Source organism: Anopheles funestus, chromosome 2RL (assembly GCF_943734845.2).
Source record: "Anopheles funestus chromosome 2RL, idAnoFuneDA-416_04, whole genome shotgun sequence".
Taxonomy (NCBI): Eukaryota; Metazoa; Arthropoda; class Insecta; order Diptera; family Culicidae; genus Anopheles; species Anopheles funestus.
Window position 1 is genome coordinate 66,371,549 of NC_064598.1, and position 20,910 is coordinate 66,392,458.

The 20,910-nt window shown below is 41.1% G+C and overlaps 1 protein-coding gene across 6 annotated transcripts in view; it reads right to left on the reverse strand.

The window, feature by feature from the left end:
* The window catches only part of LOC125765575 (neuronal acetylcholine receptor subunit alpha-7-like), a 72,552-nt gene that overhangs the window by 18,029 nt on the left and 33,613 nt on the right, over window positions 1–20,910 (reverse strand). For all 6 annotated transcript variants that reach the window (XM_049430879.1, XM_049430876.1, XM_049430875.1 and 3 more), the window contains exons 4-6: window positions 15,186–15,325; window positions 10,098–10,142; window positions 297–406 (exon numbers count right to left, since the gene is read on the reverse strand). In XM_049430879.1, coding sequence (XP_049286836.1) covers window positions 297–406; window positions 10,098–10,142; window positions 15,186–15,325 — 295 coding nt within the window. The remainder of the gene's footprint in view (window positions 1–296; window positions 407–10,097; window positions 10,143–15,185; window positions 15,326–20,910) is intronic.

The window sequence follows — 20,910 nt, forward strand, 5'->3', positions numbered from 1 at the left end:
TGAAAAAATGGCGGAAAAAGAGCTTTAACTAGAATAATTAGTTTGTATAAAAATTGAACAAAACCAAATTCCGTAAAAATGAACCAAAAGTAAAAGCATGAAATGAAGTAAAAATGAATTTAAAAGTGAGAAAATAAATATTGAACCTCATAATCACGAGCGCAAAAATAAAGAAGGATGAGTATGGGAAGGGGAGATAGTTTGAATTAATGCAACAAATCGAATTAATTTATTATTCAGTTTAGTTGTTTTGATTTCATTAGAAGGTGCGGGATTTTTAAAGAGTGAATAACAACCTGTTGTACATCAAAACATCTGGTTTCCATATCCGATGCGGTGGTATCCGGAGATCTCGCACACCACCATATTCCGATGTGTTCCACCTTAAATTCATATCATTCCATTCCTGAGTTGATGATTTGTTTGTTTGAGGGGCGTTTTTTTTTGTTTCGTTTGAGCAACAAAAGGGTACAAACATGGCAACAATAGTTTTGTTTGTTTGGTTTGATTGGTTTTTCATTTGAGTTACGATACGGTTTTCGTCGAATTCCGGACCGAGCGGTATTCGCAGGACATAGATTACGGTGTCCATTTTGGATGATGGTGTTGAAGCGTTTTATTTATCCACCGACACCCGGGTGCATTGGTGTGATTTTTCGTTGCACAATCAACGCAACATGTCGGAATTTTGTTTTCGAAGGTTTTGGTTTCGTTTCAAATTGTTTGCGATTTTTTTTATGAATGCATTTTTAATAATGTCCAACCAATGCACCGGTGTTTTTTTTATTTGTAGTATGCACACATACATACAAACAATTATCCCAGCCGTTGATAACACGAGATGAAATGAAACAGGTTAGAAAAGAGAGAGAAACATTATAATAAAACACATTCAATAGAGTCCGCTATGAAGTTGGAATTTAAGTAAGATAACAATACACACACTGATAAGATTTTTTTTATGAAGTGTTTTTTTTTGTTCGTAAAAAATAAACCGTTTTTAACTGTATCAAAACTCAATTGTGTTAACATCCCCACGCAATCAATCGCAGAAAGACACAACAGATTCGTCTGTTCGTTATTAACTATTGTATGCATGACCAGTTCCGTATGTTGTAGCTACAAAAGATTAAAATTTCCTTTTTCTCTACCGGACTTTTCCTTGAAACAAACCTCCCAAAGGGACACCCGGTAACAAAAAGAAACAAAAACTCCAAACGAGTGTTCCAAACGAGACGAGGGTTTGTCACTTGTTATCTAATCCCCATCTTCTGAATGGAGCCGTTTCTTGTCTTTCTTTGCTTATCCTATAGCAGTATTTTTTTATCATACTTCCAACAGAGAACATGGAAGAAAAGAAAGGGAAATGAAAATATTCAAATTTTCACCCACCTTTCACACCTTCTGGAGCGGGTTCGTTGCTTGTCTTATAAGATAGTGTTTACCAAAAACCGCATGAATGATTCATTCCCGAGGCGTGATGAAATCGATCCAACTGTGGGCAGAACCATTCTGCACACCCTTCATTGCTAACCCACCGTGTGTGTTATGTGCCCTTCGGGGTGGCAACGTTGGCAATGTGACTACTGACCGCCTTCCAGCGGTGACATAAGCAAACTAGATGCCTTTCTAGCATGTACCCATCCCTCCGGTACATGCCCCTTGGGGTTGAGCTAACAGCAATGGCTCAGAAGAACGAAAATACGATGCTACTCTTTCGAACATTGTTTTCATCAAACGATGGCGTTGCCAACGGTATGGAAGGTGTGTCGGAAAACGAAGCATCAGTACTGTAGCCGTCAGGGTCGTTCTAACTTTCTTTGCCGGCTTTTCTTTCCATGTGCTTATATCTCTTCACCCTTACTCCTCATCATTCCCTTTCCCACTTCCCTGCGTAACTCACATGCTCATCTCATTCCACCCCCAATACTTCTTCACCCACAGTTACCTCGGACGGCCAAAGTCGTGAAACACAAACGACAATACGCCATCCGAATGTCTAATTCGATCACGTGCGCCGGAAACAGAATCATCCATTTGCGACGGAGGTCACCATGGTTGGGTCTTTGTCGTTTCGTTTCATCGACAATTTGCTCGTGACCCTTGGCGTCTCGAAGAAATTGGTCTCGTTCGTCGGTGAGATTCGTTACGCTTTTACCGTTGTGCCGATTGTGGAGCAGCAAATTTAACATTCAAATAAATCGACCCGCAGGGTATGGGTTTCGGGTGTCACAAACTAATCTAATTTTAAATTCTGCCCCAGGAATCACGGCGGGGCGCCATTTGCTGAGGGTGGGCAGAAAAAAAACATTGGTGTACAATTGAAAAAGTGCAATCCATACTTTAGCCAGATTATGGCCTGGGTGCGAATGATAAATATACAGGGCCTCAAACTGTGTACATTAGCTTGGTGCGGGTAATGAATAGTGCTACTTGAATGGAATTTTAATCGACCTCAAAGCACAGCCAATCAACTCGATCATGGCAGATTAGAAATAGGCGTCGCTTGAGGGGAGGAAAAGTTTCAACTGTGATCATAAGCTAATTTTGCAGGTTTTATAACAATGTAAGGATTTATAAGGATTTATATATTTTAAGGAAACATATTTTCTATTTCGCTCCTTTTTGCTGATAGATTAATATGCAAAAGTTGGCACAAAAGTAGGCAAAACTAGTGAGTTAATAAGAGTTATTCCCAAATTTAAGAATTGATAATTGTATTCGTCTAAACAAGAGTTATAATATCGCAAGGATGCAAGTAGTTTCCTGTTGCAACGTTTAGCATCATTCAACATGGTGAAAATGCTAAAAGCAATACAACCTTGTAGACAACAGTAACACCGAAGGTGGCATTTCTTTTACACGATGTGCGATATATGTATGTGCGATGTGCGGGAAAAAACCAATACCCGCCTGAGAACATGCAAACCATGTTCAACTTGTTGGGCCGTAGCTAACAACCATCAGCGCCGGAAGCGCTGTCTGCTGCAGTGATGAGAAAACATCGATTTTCTCCACTGCAATTGCACGTGGCACGTGGCGCAAAAAAAATGTGTGTCGTTAGTAGAGCGAGTAAAGCATAAAACACCACACGTAAACAACAACATCACGCATTTCACTTCCGTTTTCTCAGCAAACAGCACAGCAAAAACTATCGATTCCGTTACATGCGTCGGTTTGTCGGTGACAGCATCCGCAGCCGATGGATGGATGATGACCCAGTGGGTGAATGTATTTAAACAAAAAACACGTACACACACGTACACAAATAAAACAAAATGGCATTGGAAAAACAAAAAACAAAGAAAAACAAATTGCAAACGACAGCGTTTTCCATGAAAAACTGCTTTGCTGACCGACATGCGTACGAATGTCAGGCGCTTTGAGAGGACAATCGGGAGCAAATTGGCATTTTCCAATCGAAGCTCATGTACCCTCGAGCATGATACAAAACACACGGGGCTGCGTTCGTGGAGGATCAGCTACATCAGATGTATGGGAGATATTTTTCGACAATATTTCCCTTTACGCTTTATTTCGTTCAGATTCACAATACCCGTTTGTTTGTTGAATTCTTTTATGGAATGGTGTGAGTGTAAAGCTTTTATTTATCACTGTCAGCAACGTGTATCGGATGAGCTTTTGATGTTTAAAACGTTTGGGCAGCCGCGGTTCAGATGGCATTTGATACCCGGTCCTGTCGTGTGGGTCCGGCTCCGTTTAACTGATACACCACCTTACTGCCCGGTTATCGTAATTCAGGGTAAAAATGACAAATATCATATGCAATATTTTTTGGATTGACATCTGTTAATAAGATCGAACATTGTATTTGGGCCATTTTATTGACATCATATATTTTTGTCAATGGAAATCAGGGCATGCTTGTAGTCAAAAGAAGTCGTTTCACAAGAGACAAGTTTCACTTGTGTTTCTTTATATGAAGAATGTTTAGTATGTTGTACCTGGAAGCTTACCCTGCCAAATGTATGCTGTTGCCGAATGTTTTGAGACACTACAATCTCGATAAATCTTGTGGCCTCTGTCATTTCTGGTTTCTGTTGGCTTTAATTACTCGTAGTAATAAATTCAGTCAGTCCGGGGTAGGTGGATACGGGTTTAAACCGCCAACCAAGGTGAGCATGTTCAATCGATACGGCGGCGAGCAGATGAGTGTCATGTACTACGAATTATTTCAAAGTGGTCAAACTCAGTAGGGCACAAAATTGAGTCAAATTATTGCTATTAAAGTGAATATTAAAAGTGAAAAGGACAGATTGTGGGACTAGACACAAGCCAGAAATTTTCCATTACAACAATGTTCGTTCATTTTGCTGCTCTGCTCAAAAACCAATTTGGACAATATTGGATGAGAATCTCGAATTTTCCCGCTTAGTCCAGGCTTTACATCATTCGTCTGCAAATTCTTTCGATTGATGTACAACTTTCCAATATTTTGTCCAAGCATGTCCAAGCATATGTTTCCTTTTCTCATTTCGTTCATGAGCTAACAAGCAAAATCTTTGTTCTGGTGAGGGATTCATAAATTGCAAAAAAGAACAGTTTCCTTTTCTTTAAGACAATCCCTATAATTAAAAATGTGAAACAACTTTTCATGATATATCTTTTAAATTTTTTGGGGGAAAAAAGCTGGTAACTTGCTTGTTCACCCAATACTTAGTTTAAAAATGAACAAAGGAATATAAAAAGGCGAACTAGTAAACAAACTTCATACCCAAAGAAGATGATTAAAATACCATGTCATTTCATCTGGTGTAGAAAATAGCATAGCAAAAGCTTAATTGAAAAACAACTTACAAAAAAAAAACATAACAGCAAAAACTTTCAACGCGCGCATGGTATAAAAATTCATCGCCGGTATTAGAGTTTTGTCAAAGTGGAAAACTTTTCTTTTGCCCATTAGAATTTTAAACTAACCGTCCCTGTTGATCCTTTTTTTTTGCTTCGGTTTCTTCGCACAGTTTCGTTGGAGTAGAAAAGAAAACCACCGATTTTTCACAATCAAACTTTGCTCCCAAAGGTATCGACCCGAAAACGAATCGATTTTGCCTTTTGTTTTCTATTACAAGAGTTTGTATGTAAAAGAAAAAAATTTGCTTTCGTTTTATGGCTAATATGTTTCATTCAATTCCTGTATGACAAGAAATATAAAAAAAAAGTCTGCTTCAAACTGGTTTTGTGCAATATTTTTGCTTTTATAAGTAATAAATTGAACTGTAGAAATTTAGAAAAAGGGCCACTTAGAATCAAGTCTACAAGAAGTGATACACAGGGATAAGGGGAACAAATTCGTTGAACCAGACACTTCCCGGCGACCTCATTTAATCTCTGCTTCACTGGAATGGATAATTAATATTCGAGCAAATGGCTGTGAAGGTCGGCACTCACCAAGCTGATCGGTAAATGGTCATCCAACGGTGGCCGAATATTGTACTATCAGTGTCTCGGTGGGCAAAAAAAGTCATTCCAATTGGGATGGTTTGCTCGAGAGAAGGTAGTTAATACCAAACCATTTGGGTAGTGGCGTCCGGCTTTTGCTTGCGGAATAGTAGACGGGCAGACGGTTGAGATGCAACACGTCATTAAACACATTCATCACCGCTGGCAAGGCCAACCGATGAACGATGAGCGTCCTCTGGTCATCTTTGTGGTGGCCTTGAACGCACGGTGGCTATAAGGTTGCTAGCGCGTGTGCCAGGCAGGAGATCTGCAACCCCGGGGATGTAATCAAATTATATGAGCCTCCTAAAGTCCACATTTCTTCGGTGTTCAGAAGCAAAGGATATTGCGCCGTTTTTTTGGGGGTGGGTTTGGAGAGCAGGACGTACCGGTCCGGAAGGTGGAGATTAATGAGTTTTGCATGAGCTCGTCGAGATCGTCGTCGACGGCGCCATCATGTGTACTTCCTACCTTAGTTCCGTTGCCGTTCGGTAAATCCGAACAGTAGTATCTCCCAATGGTCATTTTCACCGGTTCATCACCGGGCGGGCAAGCACTCAGCAGCCGGGTTCCGTTTCGGGATTAGCTCGAAGGCGTGCTGTTTCCTTTCGCACGTGCGGAGGGGTTATCCATTGAAGTTAGCTTCATTGAAGGGTTGGGTGGTGATGGTACCCACTCCTGCACCCGAGCCGCCAACGAAACGATGAGACAGCGTGCGTGCTTGTGACGAGGAAAAAAAGTATGTAATTGATACCAGACGCCCGGGTGTAACCGGACCCCGAAACACAACTCCCAAATGAAGCGCCACAGGGAATGTGGCTGGCATCAAGATGAAACGTGTGCTAGTGGCTGCGTGTGTGCGTTCGGTTGATGACTACAGCCACCGTAAACCACCGTGACTGATGATGAAGCTTTATGATCATCAGGCCCCGGTCCGGTGCATGAGCCGGAAGGACCCACACTGCCTGCCAGATGTAATTTATATCCCTTTCAGCTCGTACTCGACCATCCCGGGATGCAATAAATCATAGATCGTGGTTTGGGACCGGATGCTAGATTCCGAATAAGCGGCCAGTAGGTATCAGTGTTTCCCAGTGCTCAGTTCCGGGAATTGGTGAGCATACTTCAAAGGTAGTGTGCTTATGAAGTTGGTTTGCTTTGTAATGTTAGCTTTCACGTGCAGAATGCAATATGGACGTTCTGCAGGAACACAACGAGTGAAGCAACTTTGAAGCTGAATATTTATTAATCAAATCAGAAGGATTACTACTATACGTTAGTATTTTAGCTTAAATTAAAAATTAAAACGTTTGGAACAAGGTGTTTTCGTAAGTGAATTTAGAAATAGTACGTATTCTACAATGCAAAAAAAAAATGTGCTCAAAGTACAAATCGTCGTCCATGCTGTGGAGTTACGGTGTTCTTAGGTCGAATAGAGCATTAGCTTCAACATTAAAAAATTGAGAGCTAATATTACATTTTGGATTCTGGATTCTTGTATACATCCTTTTCTTAATTTCCTGAAGTGGATGACATGGTACAGGATAGTGACGAGATTGTTTTTCTTGAATCGAACAGAAATCCGAAGATTTGTATTTCTTGTTAAATGCTTTTAATCCATGTTATAAGGAAATATTTACACTACTTGTTATTCATATTCCTTTCCAAGGTTTTCAAGGTGTTGAAGTTGTTTCAACTCAAGCAAAATGGAACATTTCGATATTTACCGACTTTAGCGTATGTTTTCAGCACTATTTTCACAGCATAAAACATACCAGAAAAGCTACTTTATATTAGTACTTTCTATCCCTATTGAACTAAACTTGTTCACTTTGGATTGTGAGTATTTATAGTGAATCTTTTATGTAGTCTCTTAGCTTTATAGCAAATAAGCTATATATATATATATAGCTCTAAATATAGCTAAAAGGCATATTTAAGAAAAATTAGAAATAAATGTAGATGTCTACTTTCTCGACCATATATGTATGTCCAATTTCCATGAATATCGTTCGCAAAGATGAACAATATTTTTTATTTCTATGAATGTCAAGCTAAATTAAAAATACAGATATCTGTTCTGGCAAGAAGTGACCAAAACCCGAATAATAGAATTTCAAATTACATGAATTACATGAATGAATGCAATTATATTACAAAACATTCGCTTAAGTCTGAAGTTTTGTTTATAAATTCTCGAAAAGAGCTAGAGCTCTAATCACATCATTCGCACACTCGCACCGCGTTTAGTTAGAAACCATCGAAGAGATTATTAAAAGCACATTATCAACCACCATTCATTGAAATGTGCGCGTGTCTACAGAATTGAAAAGAATCGCCAAGAATTGAAACGCCCCTTTCATCACGCGTGTGCATGTGCTTTCATTTGGGCCCGCATAAACGTCCCATCGCATCGGTCAGCATGGGGTTTTTCGACTGAGCCACAAGACAAGACGAAATGGTGCACGGAAAGTGGTCTCATAAATAAGTAACGAAAATTTGCCACCGCAGCAGAAATGCCGGTCAAAAATCACCACAAATGATTGTGCCCGACCGCACGATTCGAGTTCATGACCCAGCCCCCCGGCACACAGGACCAAAAGGTGCCAGTAAAACCCACGGTGCGTAAGGTAACGCGTCTTCGAATGATGCGCAGAACACAAAAGGAACTGTGTATAAGAAAACAGACCGACAAAGAGAAATAAAAAAAAAATAAATAAACGACGCACACCCTGGACGCGAAAAAAGAAACCCTCGGAACCTGCCACGGTGGGAGGGATCAAGTGGGGTCCGAAATAAGATTATATTTCACCAAAAGCGCAATAAATTGCACATCATATTATGGTGGGTGGTTTTTTTTTCTTCTCTGTGGTGGCCATGGACTGAGGGTGAAAGGAACAATCACATCGCGGGACGCATTTTCTTTAGCGGCCGGAAATGTAATTCGGAGGCTTCGCTTCAATTCGCTGTCGACCGGACATTCGGCAGACCGAGTTGCGGCACCGATACGACGATGATGATTGTGGCCGTACGTTTGCTACTGGATTTTTTTTTTCTGGTGGTATGAAACAAAAATATACATGCACCGTGCCGTGGGTACGCTTTTGTCCGAGCTGGGAACTCCCGTGATGGGAAGCGAGCCAAAGCAAAAGGCTCACCAAGAGAAGGATATAAATAAAAGCTTATCTGCTCGAATGGTAGCGGTGCGTCGAACAGGGCGAAAAGAGCGAGATCGTTTCGCCTTGTGGTAAAGCCGTTTCTTCGTATACCTTTGCGTTTCGCTTCACAGCTCCGTACTACGTACACCGATGAGCCGCGTACGAAAAACGGAAGTCGAACCTGTCGAAACAAATTGCTCGGCTCATATTTTATTTATTAAAGAGCGTTCGCTCTTGTGTCTGTGAGCGGGCCGATGGGTTTCTTTCACAGTGAAGTTTACACTCCGAAACGGTTCAGCTGAAACAGAAAACCCGGGGGAGGAATCAGCAAAGCAATGGGCGCACAAACCATTCAGTACGCAACTCCAATACATCCAGCTGGTAGCTGTGTCCATGGTACTTCTGGTGGAGCTTTGTTTCGTCGAGCTTCGTTGTGAATTGGCTTCCGGTCGCTTCCGGTCGCTAAGGAGCGTTTGTTAGTTATGTTATGCTTCACACTCTGGTACTGATGTGAAGTTTTCTTTACGATGCCTTATTCGGCCCAGGTGATGAAGTGGAAGGAGTTTTGGGGAAATAATCACCCGTCTACACCATGCCATCGGCTACCAATAACATATCTAGAATAAGGAGTTTGTACATACAACTGGTAAGACCAAACCACCAATAAACCATCGCTCAGCCAAGTCTCGTGCTCAAATGCTTGGCTTGACGATCGAAAACCCTCGAAAACGAATTTCTTTTCCGAATACCAACCCAAAACATCATCACATCATTTCGGGTTCGGCTTCCGGTGGCCGGAACAAGTAATCAGGTTAAAATTGTTTCCGATGCGAGACGATTGAAAAATGTTGCCGACCGTTTGCGAGTACGGTTTTGCCACTGACGGCAATCGATCTGAGCACGTGATGATTGTTTAGCTTCCGGTTGGCTTCGCTTTAGAGCAACACGTATCTAAAGTCACGTTTGGTGTTGTTTTCCTCCAATTTAATGCAGTGGCATCGAAACCTTTCGAAATTGAACTAAGTTTTTTTGTGTAATCATGAATGTTGTCTTTCTGCGATTGGTGGAAATGCGATTGAGCAAAACAGTCAAATGATCTGTTTTTGTTTGGCGCTTAATTTAATCCATAAACTACTTATTGGATCACTTGTAATAAGTAACACTTAATAACACTTTACAGAATGATTGTCTTCATTGGAACAAAACACGGTGTGGTACAGGTGAAGTTTATAAAATGTAAAACAAAACGATACAATGTGTAAATTTGAAACACGATTTGAGTGTAAAGAAACTGCGTGGCTCCATTCGCACGGTAGCGTAATCATTCCGTAACACAAATGAAGCATGTTTGCCGACCAAACGTTTCTATAAGGCCACCGAGAACTATCCTGAGAGCAGAAGGGATCGACAACGATGCTCCATTTGGCCGTGAGTCGATTCCGAACTACCGGGGAGCCACGCTTTACCATTCGTACTTACGAGTTTCAACCAAATGTTTGTCACGAGCAGCTGATTTTTTTCGTCCTGAAAGAAAACAAACAATTGAACAAATTATTTTTTTTTTTCATTTCCATAAGGCCGTATGTTTATAAGATTCTCTCTCTCTCTCTTCTTGGCTTTTAACGACCTTACAGGTCACGCCGGCCATTTCTGGCTTACTAGACTTATTTTTACCACGTAGCCGGATAGTCAGTCCTTGCTACGGGGGGACGGTCCGGATGGGATTTGAACCCGGTCCGGCCGGTGTGGACTGGCGCCGTTTATCACATGCACCATCGGGCCGCCCCATTTATAAGATTATAAGATTATAGTTTATAAGATTATAATTATGATATAATGTAAGCAACACTTAATTAAATTATCTGTGTTCGATAAGAAATTATACCAAAAAAGTTTCCAAACTCATTCGTTCCGGGTCTATTAAAATCAATCCATCAAAATAAACTTTTTAATGTCAGATGTTACCCCACATGATCATCTGGTCAGCGAACGCAAACCTTTGCAGATAGGTTAATTATCCACTCCACTAATTATGTAGAAAGCATTATTGATGAAGGTGTATGATGAGCGTTACTTGAAAATTGGGCACTTGTAGTTAAGTATCAACTAAACCAATTTCTAAATTAACCTATATTAAATGACGTTTATCCAAGAGCTACCGATGGATATATAATAGAACGTAGAACGAGGATTATCCGGCTTAACAGTGCGCCGAAAATTGAAAGCTGTTCAACCGTGGTGAACATTTGTACTGTTGTCAGATTGGTTAAAATTATTTGTTGAGTCAAACGATATATTTCAAATGTTTTTATTTTACGTTCTAACAAATTTTTTTCTGTCATTTGATGATGTGGAAATTCATCAACCTGCATCAGTCCGGTCCCAAGCACTCCGGATAATCGACGTTCTACTGTCTTTGCAGTAGTTGCAGTAGTTTGACTCTACAGTATATTCAATTCATTATTCATTCCACTGGCATTTATTCGAAAACTTTATTAATAACACTACAGCGTCAGAAGTTTTGCGACTTTCTTTCACTTTATAAATTTCCGATCAAAAAATCCTGAAGAATTATCACATTAAAAGTTCAATTTAGGTAAGATTCCTGTCATTTGACAACCGGGTCTTTCTCAAATTCTAACAACGAGCACAATCATAAACTTTGCCTACCTCTTTTCCAAACTTCCAATCGATTTTTATTGAACGAATGCACCTGCTAAGGCTGTAATTGCATCGTCAAACTATAGAACTAGCCGGCAGGCGCTAGTCCCTAATGGAACTGTCCTGTTACGAGTCGACCGGCTGTGGATCGGTTACAATCACTGCATCGAACTGAAGGGGCGAACATAAATGCAAAACTAGCTTCAATTTGGCTAGTGTACCTCCTCGTACGCGTACACCTTTACGTTCGACAAGTGGCATTGCCTCCGGGTCATGGAACTATGATCGAGAGGGCTAATTGTACCAGCCGTACTAAGCACGTACGCTATCTTGCCTTTCTGTGCTTTTTCGTGCCGAACTGAGACATTCGAGAAATTCCCCCTTTTGGCGAAAACCCTTCACCCTGTGTAACCGAACGAATTCCGTTGTTCCAGAAATGGATGAAGCTTAAAACCCGAAAAACCAGACCAGGATCTTTCCGAGGTCGGTACACGGATGGACGGGACGGACGGGGTGGGGGATTGTTTGGGAAAATCAATTATGCAAGCGGCCCTTGGCGATGCCCCAGCACGGGGGACGTGTCACACAAAAATGATGCTGGTAGTTTTCTCGTTACTTACATGACTCGTTACATACCGACAAGAACGGCACGGCATACAAAAACACACACTGTTGCAGACGTACATGAGCGCGCGCGAAAAAAAAAGGGCAACGAATCATCTTCCAACTGGTTTGCCTTCCACCAAATATGGGATACGTTGTTATACAACCATGTCGACGGTGATGTTCAACCGCCTTTTTCCATTCCTGCTGCCCTGTAACCGCCGGTTCGCTTTCGTCTTCACCTTAAACACGAAGAAAAACAGACAGTGCGGGGGTACCTGCATGGAAATGGGTAGGAAGGACGAAGGAGCAACGACGACTATTTGCATCTCAATTACAGCTCCCATATCGCACTTCGGACAAAGCCCTTAATCTGAAGCACACTCCTAGTGATGAAAATGGCACACCCGTTGTGTTTGCGGGGAGCGCTGAAACCGTTGGAGGAATCACAAGCTCTATCCAATTCTTGTACCACTCTGCCACCCATGCTCTGGAACCGTGGCGCGCGGAGTGAAGAATTTTGAGAGCCCAAAGCCTTGTTTCGCCTGTTGGCCCTGACTTACAATCAACCAGGCATCGTTTCTAATCGTGCACGTGGAAACCGTGGTGGTGAATGAGAGTGGGGTGGTACCACACACACACACACACACACACACACGTTAGGAAAAACTGACCTCAAACGTACGGCGAACATGAGCAGAAGCTGAGCACGGTGAAACTTAGTGAGAAAAGAGCAGGCGAATGAGTAGGCATGGATGAGAGAATCATTTATTTAAAAATTTACAAACGCAAGCGCACTACACACTCGGTACACGGGCAAAAGTATGTCTTTCTTCTTTGCATCTGCTAGCTAGGTCTCCGGCACCACCCGAACCCCATTCATCCCATTTCGTTACGGCTCACTTGTGTTCCGGCTTATGCGAACGATCCATTTTGCTCTTCCGTTCACAAGACCCATTTTGTTAAAGTGAATATTATATCCCTTTGGTGGAGAACCATGAAACACGAAACAGTGGGATCTTATTCAACACTCGAACACCCTAAAACGATGCAAATAAAAAAAAAAAAAACCGAAACCGAACACACCGGCATCATTTTCCACCGGCCCGATTTTTCAAGCTCCGTAAACCGTTCCCTTCCGTGCTGTGAAGGTGTCGCTAGTTCACGCTATTCCTTCACATTCAACGCTAGAGGACACCGAGCTGTAATAAAATTTCGCCAGCAAATCCACTACAGCCCTTAAATGTGCATGTAAAATCACTTTTGATAACCTCACTTGTTCCCGATTCTGAGGTTTGGGGCGGGTGAAAAAATGAAACATATCTGCAAACGAAGTTATAGCGTCGAGCGTGGAACTCGAAACGGATATTCTTTTTTTTGTTTCGGATTTTTTTGTTATTTTGCGACACAATGGCAAAAGGGTTGCGAAGCTGAAGAAACCGACGAGAGTGGAAACATCGAACCGTTTGAATAAAGGCTCAACAGAATCGGAAACTGCATGGTGAATAAACGTTTAACCACAAGCGTACTGTGAGTGTTCAATATTATTCACACTGTTGCAGGTTAACTACAGGTAGATGCAGTGATTGGAACCCTTGTGAAAAGGAAGGAAATGAAGTTGGATAAAAAAACTGAAACTGATAAAATGAGTGCAATTTTGCAATCCAGTCTATTACGTTACGAAACGTATCCACGAAGAATTATTATCACTAGATCGTTTGTGATACAGATTAGCATTCATGGAATTAAAATATAAATTTAGATTAAAAGGATAAATCGATTGGAGAAATTGTTGCGAACGTTTTGTTTATGTTTTCGTTCAATAATCGTAAATAGATATTTGCCCGTACTAAGCTTATTGGTAGATTATATTTAAACAGTAATTCTACACTGTTATAGGCACATTAAACCTGATATATGGCGCTCTTTTACGATTCGACGAAACAAGGAAAACAAAGGGAATTGGGGCTGGCCGTTCGTTCCAAATAAAAAAAATATTTTAGATATTTTCTTTTATTCTTTGATTCCAAAGAATGGTTAAAAACATATTTTTATTTTATTTTATTATTTTTAACGACATCCTTAACGAATTAAAGTAGTTGATTCGTCTAAACTAATGGTTCTTTAATTGAATTTAAGTTACCAAAATAAATCACCCAGCGTCGAATCGGCCTTATTTATGACGCCCCTACAAAATGGGCACACAGCACCATTATATATTTTTCCAACACTTCTAAAAATCTGCCCCTAAGTGTTTGGTCACATTTTTGGTAGATTTAGGACAGCTCAGCTGTATCGAAAGGTTCACGTACAGGTAATAAAAATATGATTTTATTTACTTTTATCACCAGCCCAGACTCGTTTTGGATCATGCAAGAAGAAGAACAAAAAAGTATCCTCACATATACAAAAGAATTAAGGCTTAGTACCATATATTTAGTTCCGTTGCAGGTTGGTTGGTATTATATTTTTGCTCTCACACTTCATCTCCCACCAGCAGACCAATGTGTGTGTTTCGGAAAAGCGAACAAAATAAAATGGCCCTATCCAACCAGGCGAAGGCGTTTGAAGTTTTAATGACCCGTGGCCAAAGGTTGTGTTCGATTGGCAAAGAACCTGCAGAAGAAGGCGACGGATCCTAACGACTAGATCTGCGTTCCAGTTTTAACGAGCTTTAACGCTAACGATGTCTACGGCACGGGTGGAATAAAGGCGAATAAAGGGAAAAAAGCGACACTAGCGAAGCATTCTTTTCTGTCTCGCTGAAGGGACAAATCGATGGCACCAACTCATCAGCTCGATCAACCGTAAAACAAATCGTAGCTAATCGAATTGTGAGATATTTATTCGCAACAAAAAAAAATGGAAAACTCCGAAAAGAAAACGCAATGATCCATTCATTCTTGCGATCGATTTTTATAGCACACATTGCGAGGTTAAATATCCCCAAAAGGGCAAAAAATGCCGGAATCGGTGATAATGATACGGAATAAAACGGAAGTATGCAGATATTGTGTTATTTAAATAGACAAGAAGCGTAAAAGTGAATGGTTTCGCGCAACAATACGGTGAAGTAAAACCATTTTCCGATACGTTCCTGACGCTGCTGTGCAAAATTCCACAAGATACATTGACTACATTTTGTAAATGTTATCCATGCAAAATGGGTAGCGAAAAATCAAATGATCTGCAAACAACCAAGAGATAAATAAATGCTCCCGCTACACACACCGGAACGGGCGTTTTGGTCAACGCACGTTTGACGGCGGTGTAATAAAAGCTAATGTCACGTCGCGAACTTACCACGTCAATGATTTGCATCAGCGTTAAACCAAAACTCAACTGAAGGGGATCCGATTCGTTTACCACCGGTCGCTCCAGGATGTTGTACGAGTCGAGCAGATCGTGTAGCAGTCGCTTCTCGTTGTATCCGGCCATGCACACTGAGGGAGAGAAAGAAAGAGAGAATGTGAAAAAGAATTACGATTAGGTCAACGGTAGCAATACACTTGCGGTCCGATGTGGAATGTGGCCGATGATTGATAATGAAATGAAGCTTAATTTCGGTCACAAAATATTGTAAATAAAAGACGAAACAAATGAAATATATGCGTCTCAGGTGATTTAATTACTGCCCATGTTTCGGTGTCTAAATTCATTACCTCGGGTCGACATTCACCCTGTGGTGCTCACAGTACCTCTAAATAATTACACTTCATAATCCGCATGAATGGAAATAAATAACTTTATTCTGGCCTTCGCAACCCCGGTGGGAGTTTGCTAGATCCAATGCGACAACGGCTTGAAATGGTGCGCGCATAACGCTACCGAAGGAAATTAGGAAAAATCCCTTTTATTAGTGCGAAATGTGAGAGCAGAAAATGAAATTCCTTGCCAACAGCAGTGTGTGCCGCACATTAGCTCGACATTTCCGCAGTCCTAATGGCAGGAGCACGGAAGTTTCCATGTGCCGGTGCAGAAATCGGAAGTCTACGGGACTGTAGTGCGTGTATGTGTGTTTGTGTGCGTGTACGCATGTGAGTAAACACACACGATAATCGAGTGTAACATGTTCATAATATGCCCCCCCCCCACACCCCCGTGTTGGTACATAAAAGAAGGGGAAAGGGGAGAGTTCTCCCATTCAATAGAGAGCTCCATTTTGTGCCAAAAACCCACCGTATGAACCTTCTTAAATCGTTTGGATCCAGCAGAGGTAAACAAAAAAACGCAAACACACACACATGGAGAACACGGAAAGGTTGTTCGTTCAATTTTCCACGGGATTACGTTTTTGACACGGGGCTCATTCGATGTTGTTGTTTTGGGGGGTGGGGGGTGTAAGGACGTATCATCCGCTTCGGTAAACTTGAGTCGTAAAGTTTCGGATTTAAGAATCTGGGGCTGAACCCCAGTTGCACCGCGTTAACCATACTTGGAACGTGCCCCGAACGATGATACGCTTTAGAGGTGAGCGCAAGGTGGAAAACCAAAAACACAGTACGCAGCCAAATCGCTACCAGTAAGGTACTGGTCGCCTCCATCGGAAACGAGACCAGAAGTGAATTAATGATGCTCTGCCACATAGAAGGTAGCGACCGGAGGTAATTCTAAATTGAAAAATTAACTCCATTTCAACATAAACACACGGTTTTGCTAGAAACGAAAAAAAACATTACAGTAATAATAAGTTTTGGTGTAACATTAACATTAGTGAAAATATTCCGATACGTTTAATGCGTACGAATTAATAAACATCCAACTGGCCTTAAGCATGTATAGTTATTTACAGGTTTCGAGCAAAACCAACTCCCATTAAACTCCAAATCAGTGAATTCATTCGAGAAAAAAACCCATCCAGCGAAAGTAAAATGGTCCACTATTGTTGAAAATACTTGCCACAAAGCACAATAAACTACCATACAGAACGAGATGATAGCTTGCCGTTCCGAAAGAAAGCGAATAAAGTCACTCATAATTCATACCCTAAACCACTTCGACGGGAGAAGAAAAAAAAACCCGATGGCCATCGCAACCCGTGCGGAAAGCAGTAGGTAATTCGGCAATTCCGTTTCATAAAAGGGACAATATTTTTCTTCCTCTTTAAGATGTTCCACTCGTCTCCGCCCTGTTTCGGTTCGGCTGACAAAACAAGGACCGAAAATCCGTGCTCAGCATCCGTAAGGGTGGTTGCGGCCAATCTGCACCGGCAGAACTGCTATCATTTGTGGGGCCTTATTGACCGAAAGGCCGTTCACGTACCCCGCCGATGACATGCCATCGTACAGATGGATCCCTTTTTTCTCTCTCGCATAAAGTTCTTTCTTCGTTAACATGCCCCATTTGGGGGCACGTTTTACTGGACGCGATGTATTTTCTTGTCGCTTTCGTTGCTGTAGCTCGGCCACGCGTTGTAGTACGTTTCAGAACGGTGTTTTCTCTTGTTGCAGCATGCGAAATACTGTTCGGTTGGTTTGTTTTATTTTTCCCTACAGTGCCATACCGGGCACAACTATACACCCGGGAGATCAAACGTTAAGAAAGAGATGCGTACTCAACTGGTAACGTACTCTACGTACACGTACAAGGCATCATTTCCTTCACCACGATCGCCCAGATGGTCATCGATTATTTCGAGGAATAAATAAATGGATGAGAAGTGATTCCACCTTCCGGACGTTGGAAAACGTGACTGGCGCTAGCAACGAAGCATTATTCGAAACAGCGAGATTTCGTTTCGATCAAATCAAAATTCCACACCTTGGCGGCCAATAATTGATAGTGCGCGCACACGATTTTGGATGAAAAGTTAATACATTATTGTCTATTTATCACAATAAATCAGCTGCAAGAAGTATAAACAATAAATGAGTTTAATTTGTACGTTTTTTAGTAAACAAAAGCTTCTGTATGGTTCTAGTGCATAATCGAAAGTAATTTTCTACAAAACTTTCTCTTTTCATTTTTCGATTTCATTTTCATTTTTCCTTTTTCGATTTCATGTCCTGGCCACTCTTTTTCCCTTCCGCTGAAATATTTGTGACGATCGCATACGTTAATTTAAAAACTTTTCTTGTACTTTAATTGCAAGAAACATCTCTGCACATTTACTGCAACACATTTAACAAAACTAACAACTCTAGGTTTTTATAACAAAAGAATGTGTAGCATTTTTTACCGCTCATTTTGTTTACCATGTTTACCGCTCATTTTGAACTATAAACATTTTTCCCAATGTCAAAAAAATAAAAAAAATCTACAAATAGACTGTTAAAAATGAGCTTTAAACTCTGCATCCGTTAGTGTTCTGAATTTAAATCTTTACTTGAATTGGCGTGATATTCTGAGGTTAACACTTTCTAAACAATTTTCTATATTTATACTTGGATTCAGCTCGATATAAATTATTTAAATCATTTGTAAAACATCCAAGAAAATACATTCTTGCCCATTGAGTGAAATACGATCGGTAAAGTCTCATTAACACTCGCGACAGATTGTTCCGGTTGCAACCTACCACCACAAACACAGATGCATTAGGTTGGATGTAAGCTGCAAAGCGAAAAAAAACCAAACACACACTTACTCGTCTCATGCCATGCAAGGCTCTCGGTACACCAAGTGACACCAAACAGGATGAGGTCATTAAACTAATGATCCCATATCACACACACACACACATACACATATAAACAAACTCTTCATCCTCCCACAGTGCGCCACCAGTCCTGGCTAGCCGATGTCGAGGGTCTAGTAAGCATCAGCACTAGAAGCATATCTTCGCAAGCTCTAACTCATTTATTCTTGCATGCCCCTGCCAACCATTGCCAATATGTTGCAGTTCTTCGGTAACGTAGCATTCCGTTTGCGGTAAATTTCCTGTCATTCCTCACCCAATTCTTGACACTCCCCACTCAGGTGGAATAGAAACAGGCCAAGCACATAAACACCCAGGTAGAGAAAAAAAAATCCTCCGATGTATAAAAGCATTCCACCTCGTTACCCACATAAGCCGGAAGTGATCCCGAAACGGAACCCACTCGGTTGGTTCGTCGACTCAATTCGTCTACGGGGGGGTGGGGGGGGAAGGGGGCGTCCACCGGCTTCATTATGGTGGCCCTGTGTTGGCCCGGCGGCAAGAACAGTTGTGATTTTTTAACTCCTTCATTTCCTTCGCTCCCATTTACACTTGCTTTTCCTTTGCTTCGGTGGGGTTTCTTTCAGGGTGCCGTTATAACAAAAAAAAAAAAATAGCAAAACTCACTCACTCACACACACACACAAACACCGATCTAAATTCTCCCGTCCCGTTCTTGGGCTTTCAATTTCAAACTCCTGCGGCTGTTGCGCTTCCCTTTCCGCGTGTCCTGATGACGCTCGGACGTGAACATAAAGCAAGCAAAAATTGCCGCGCCCGGATCGCCGTGGGCAACAACAACAACAACGAATGAAGGCAAAAACTAAGGCCGAATGCAAGAAAACCTGATCCCTAGCAGGCACAGTTTGGTTCGCTGTGAAGCATTTTTTTTCCTCTGACCCACAGCACAGCTGCTGATTTTCCATCCGATTTTCCACCACTGCCGAAGCGCTTCGTTTTGGATGGGGAACATTTCCTCTGCGACTCGTGTTTCGTTCTGATTCATTTTGCATCTTGTTTAAACGTACACTAAAAAATGAATTTCAGCAGCAGAGATAAAAAGAAGCATAAAAAGCGCCATACAAAGTCTCATCCAGCGTTCGGTGTATTGGGAGGACTGTGTCTGCAGGTCGATAAGGGATGAAGAAGAAGGAACGAACGAAAAACGGAACGAACGGTTGGCACAATCCAAGCGGCGAGGAAATACGGGGGGCAACTGTTATTTTTCTATCATACTTTATTTACTCAAAAAGGTTTTTCGCACAACCTGGCTCGTGATCATCCCTTTGCCCTTTTTACCATTATAACCGCTCAAGTCGGAGCGATTTGGGGGTGCATGATGTAGAGGAAAAGCAAAAGCGAAGGAACAGGGAATCTGGACCACCACAAATACCATCGCTTCCTTCCTTTTTAACGTTTTTCCTCCCACCGCGTTCCTCTTGCAAAAGCATGTATTTTTCGATTTTTTTTTTGCTTATTTCCCTCTTACAGCAACAATCCACAAGAATCGCTCTCAAGGTGGCTGTCATCGCGTTGGTTCTAGAGGAATTTTTTTCAGCTGCGTGTCCTAAACCTGAACCGACCAACTTCTACTGCCCTGCCGCAGCAACATGCTGATTACGCAGCATGGTTGTACGAGAAAAAATGCTGAACTCGTAGTATTCTTTGCGCTTTTCACCTCGATTTACCATTGCCCAGGTTTCGGAGTTTCTTATCTGCACTGATTTGAGCGGGTGCGGTAAAGTCGCCGAACTGATGCCGAGCGGAACTTCTTAATTTTGTGTCACAACATCCGGGAACCAAATCGATCAGTGGACCGGTTTTTTTCTTTGTTCATCTGGGTGGAAGTTCAAAAAATAAACCTTAATTTTAAAGTTAAGTTGTGACGTAATTCCTTTATATTTTTAATCAACCAATACACAATCATAGACATTCTTATTTGTTTGAAGGTTCTAGATAGTTTTTATATTTTTTCCTTGGATGCAAATCTAATAAAGATGTAGAAAAGAAAAAAATCAATGTAGAAAAAAATAAGTTTTACAATTAATATTAATCATAAGTACGCTGATGTATGAATGAAACGATTAATTCTATAAATAAACAGAACATACCCAAAAACCATAATACATATAAATCAAATCTTTTTCTCTCCTTGCTTTGGGACATTATATTAAATTTGTACTGCGTGTACATAACTTTACAAACACTTCTTCTTTGAAAAAAAATATAAAATGTTGAATGTTTTATATTATGTTATGTTTTGCACTTTTAAATCTTATAAATATTCTAATGAAATCTAATGAAGCTATTGGCTCGAAATTTTAGGAATATCTGTTTGTCTGAATACTTCATAAACATGTTTTCTATGATATAAGCAAATAAACCAGAATT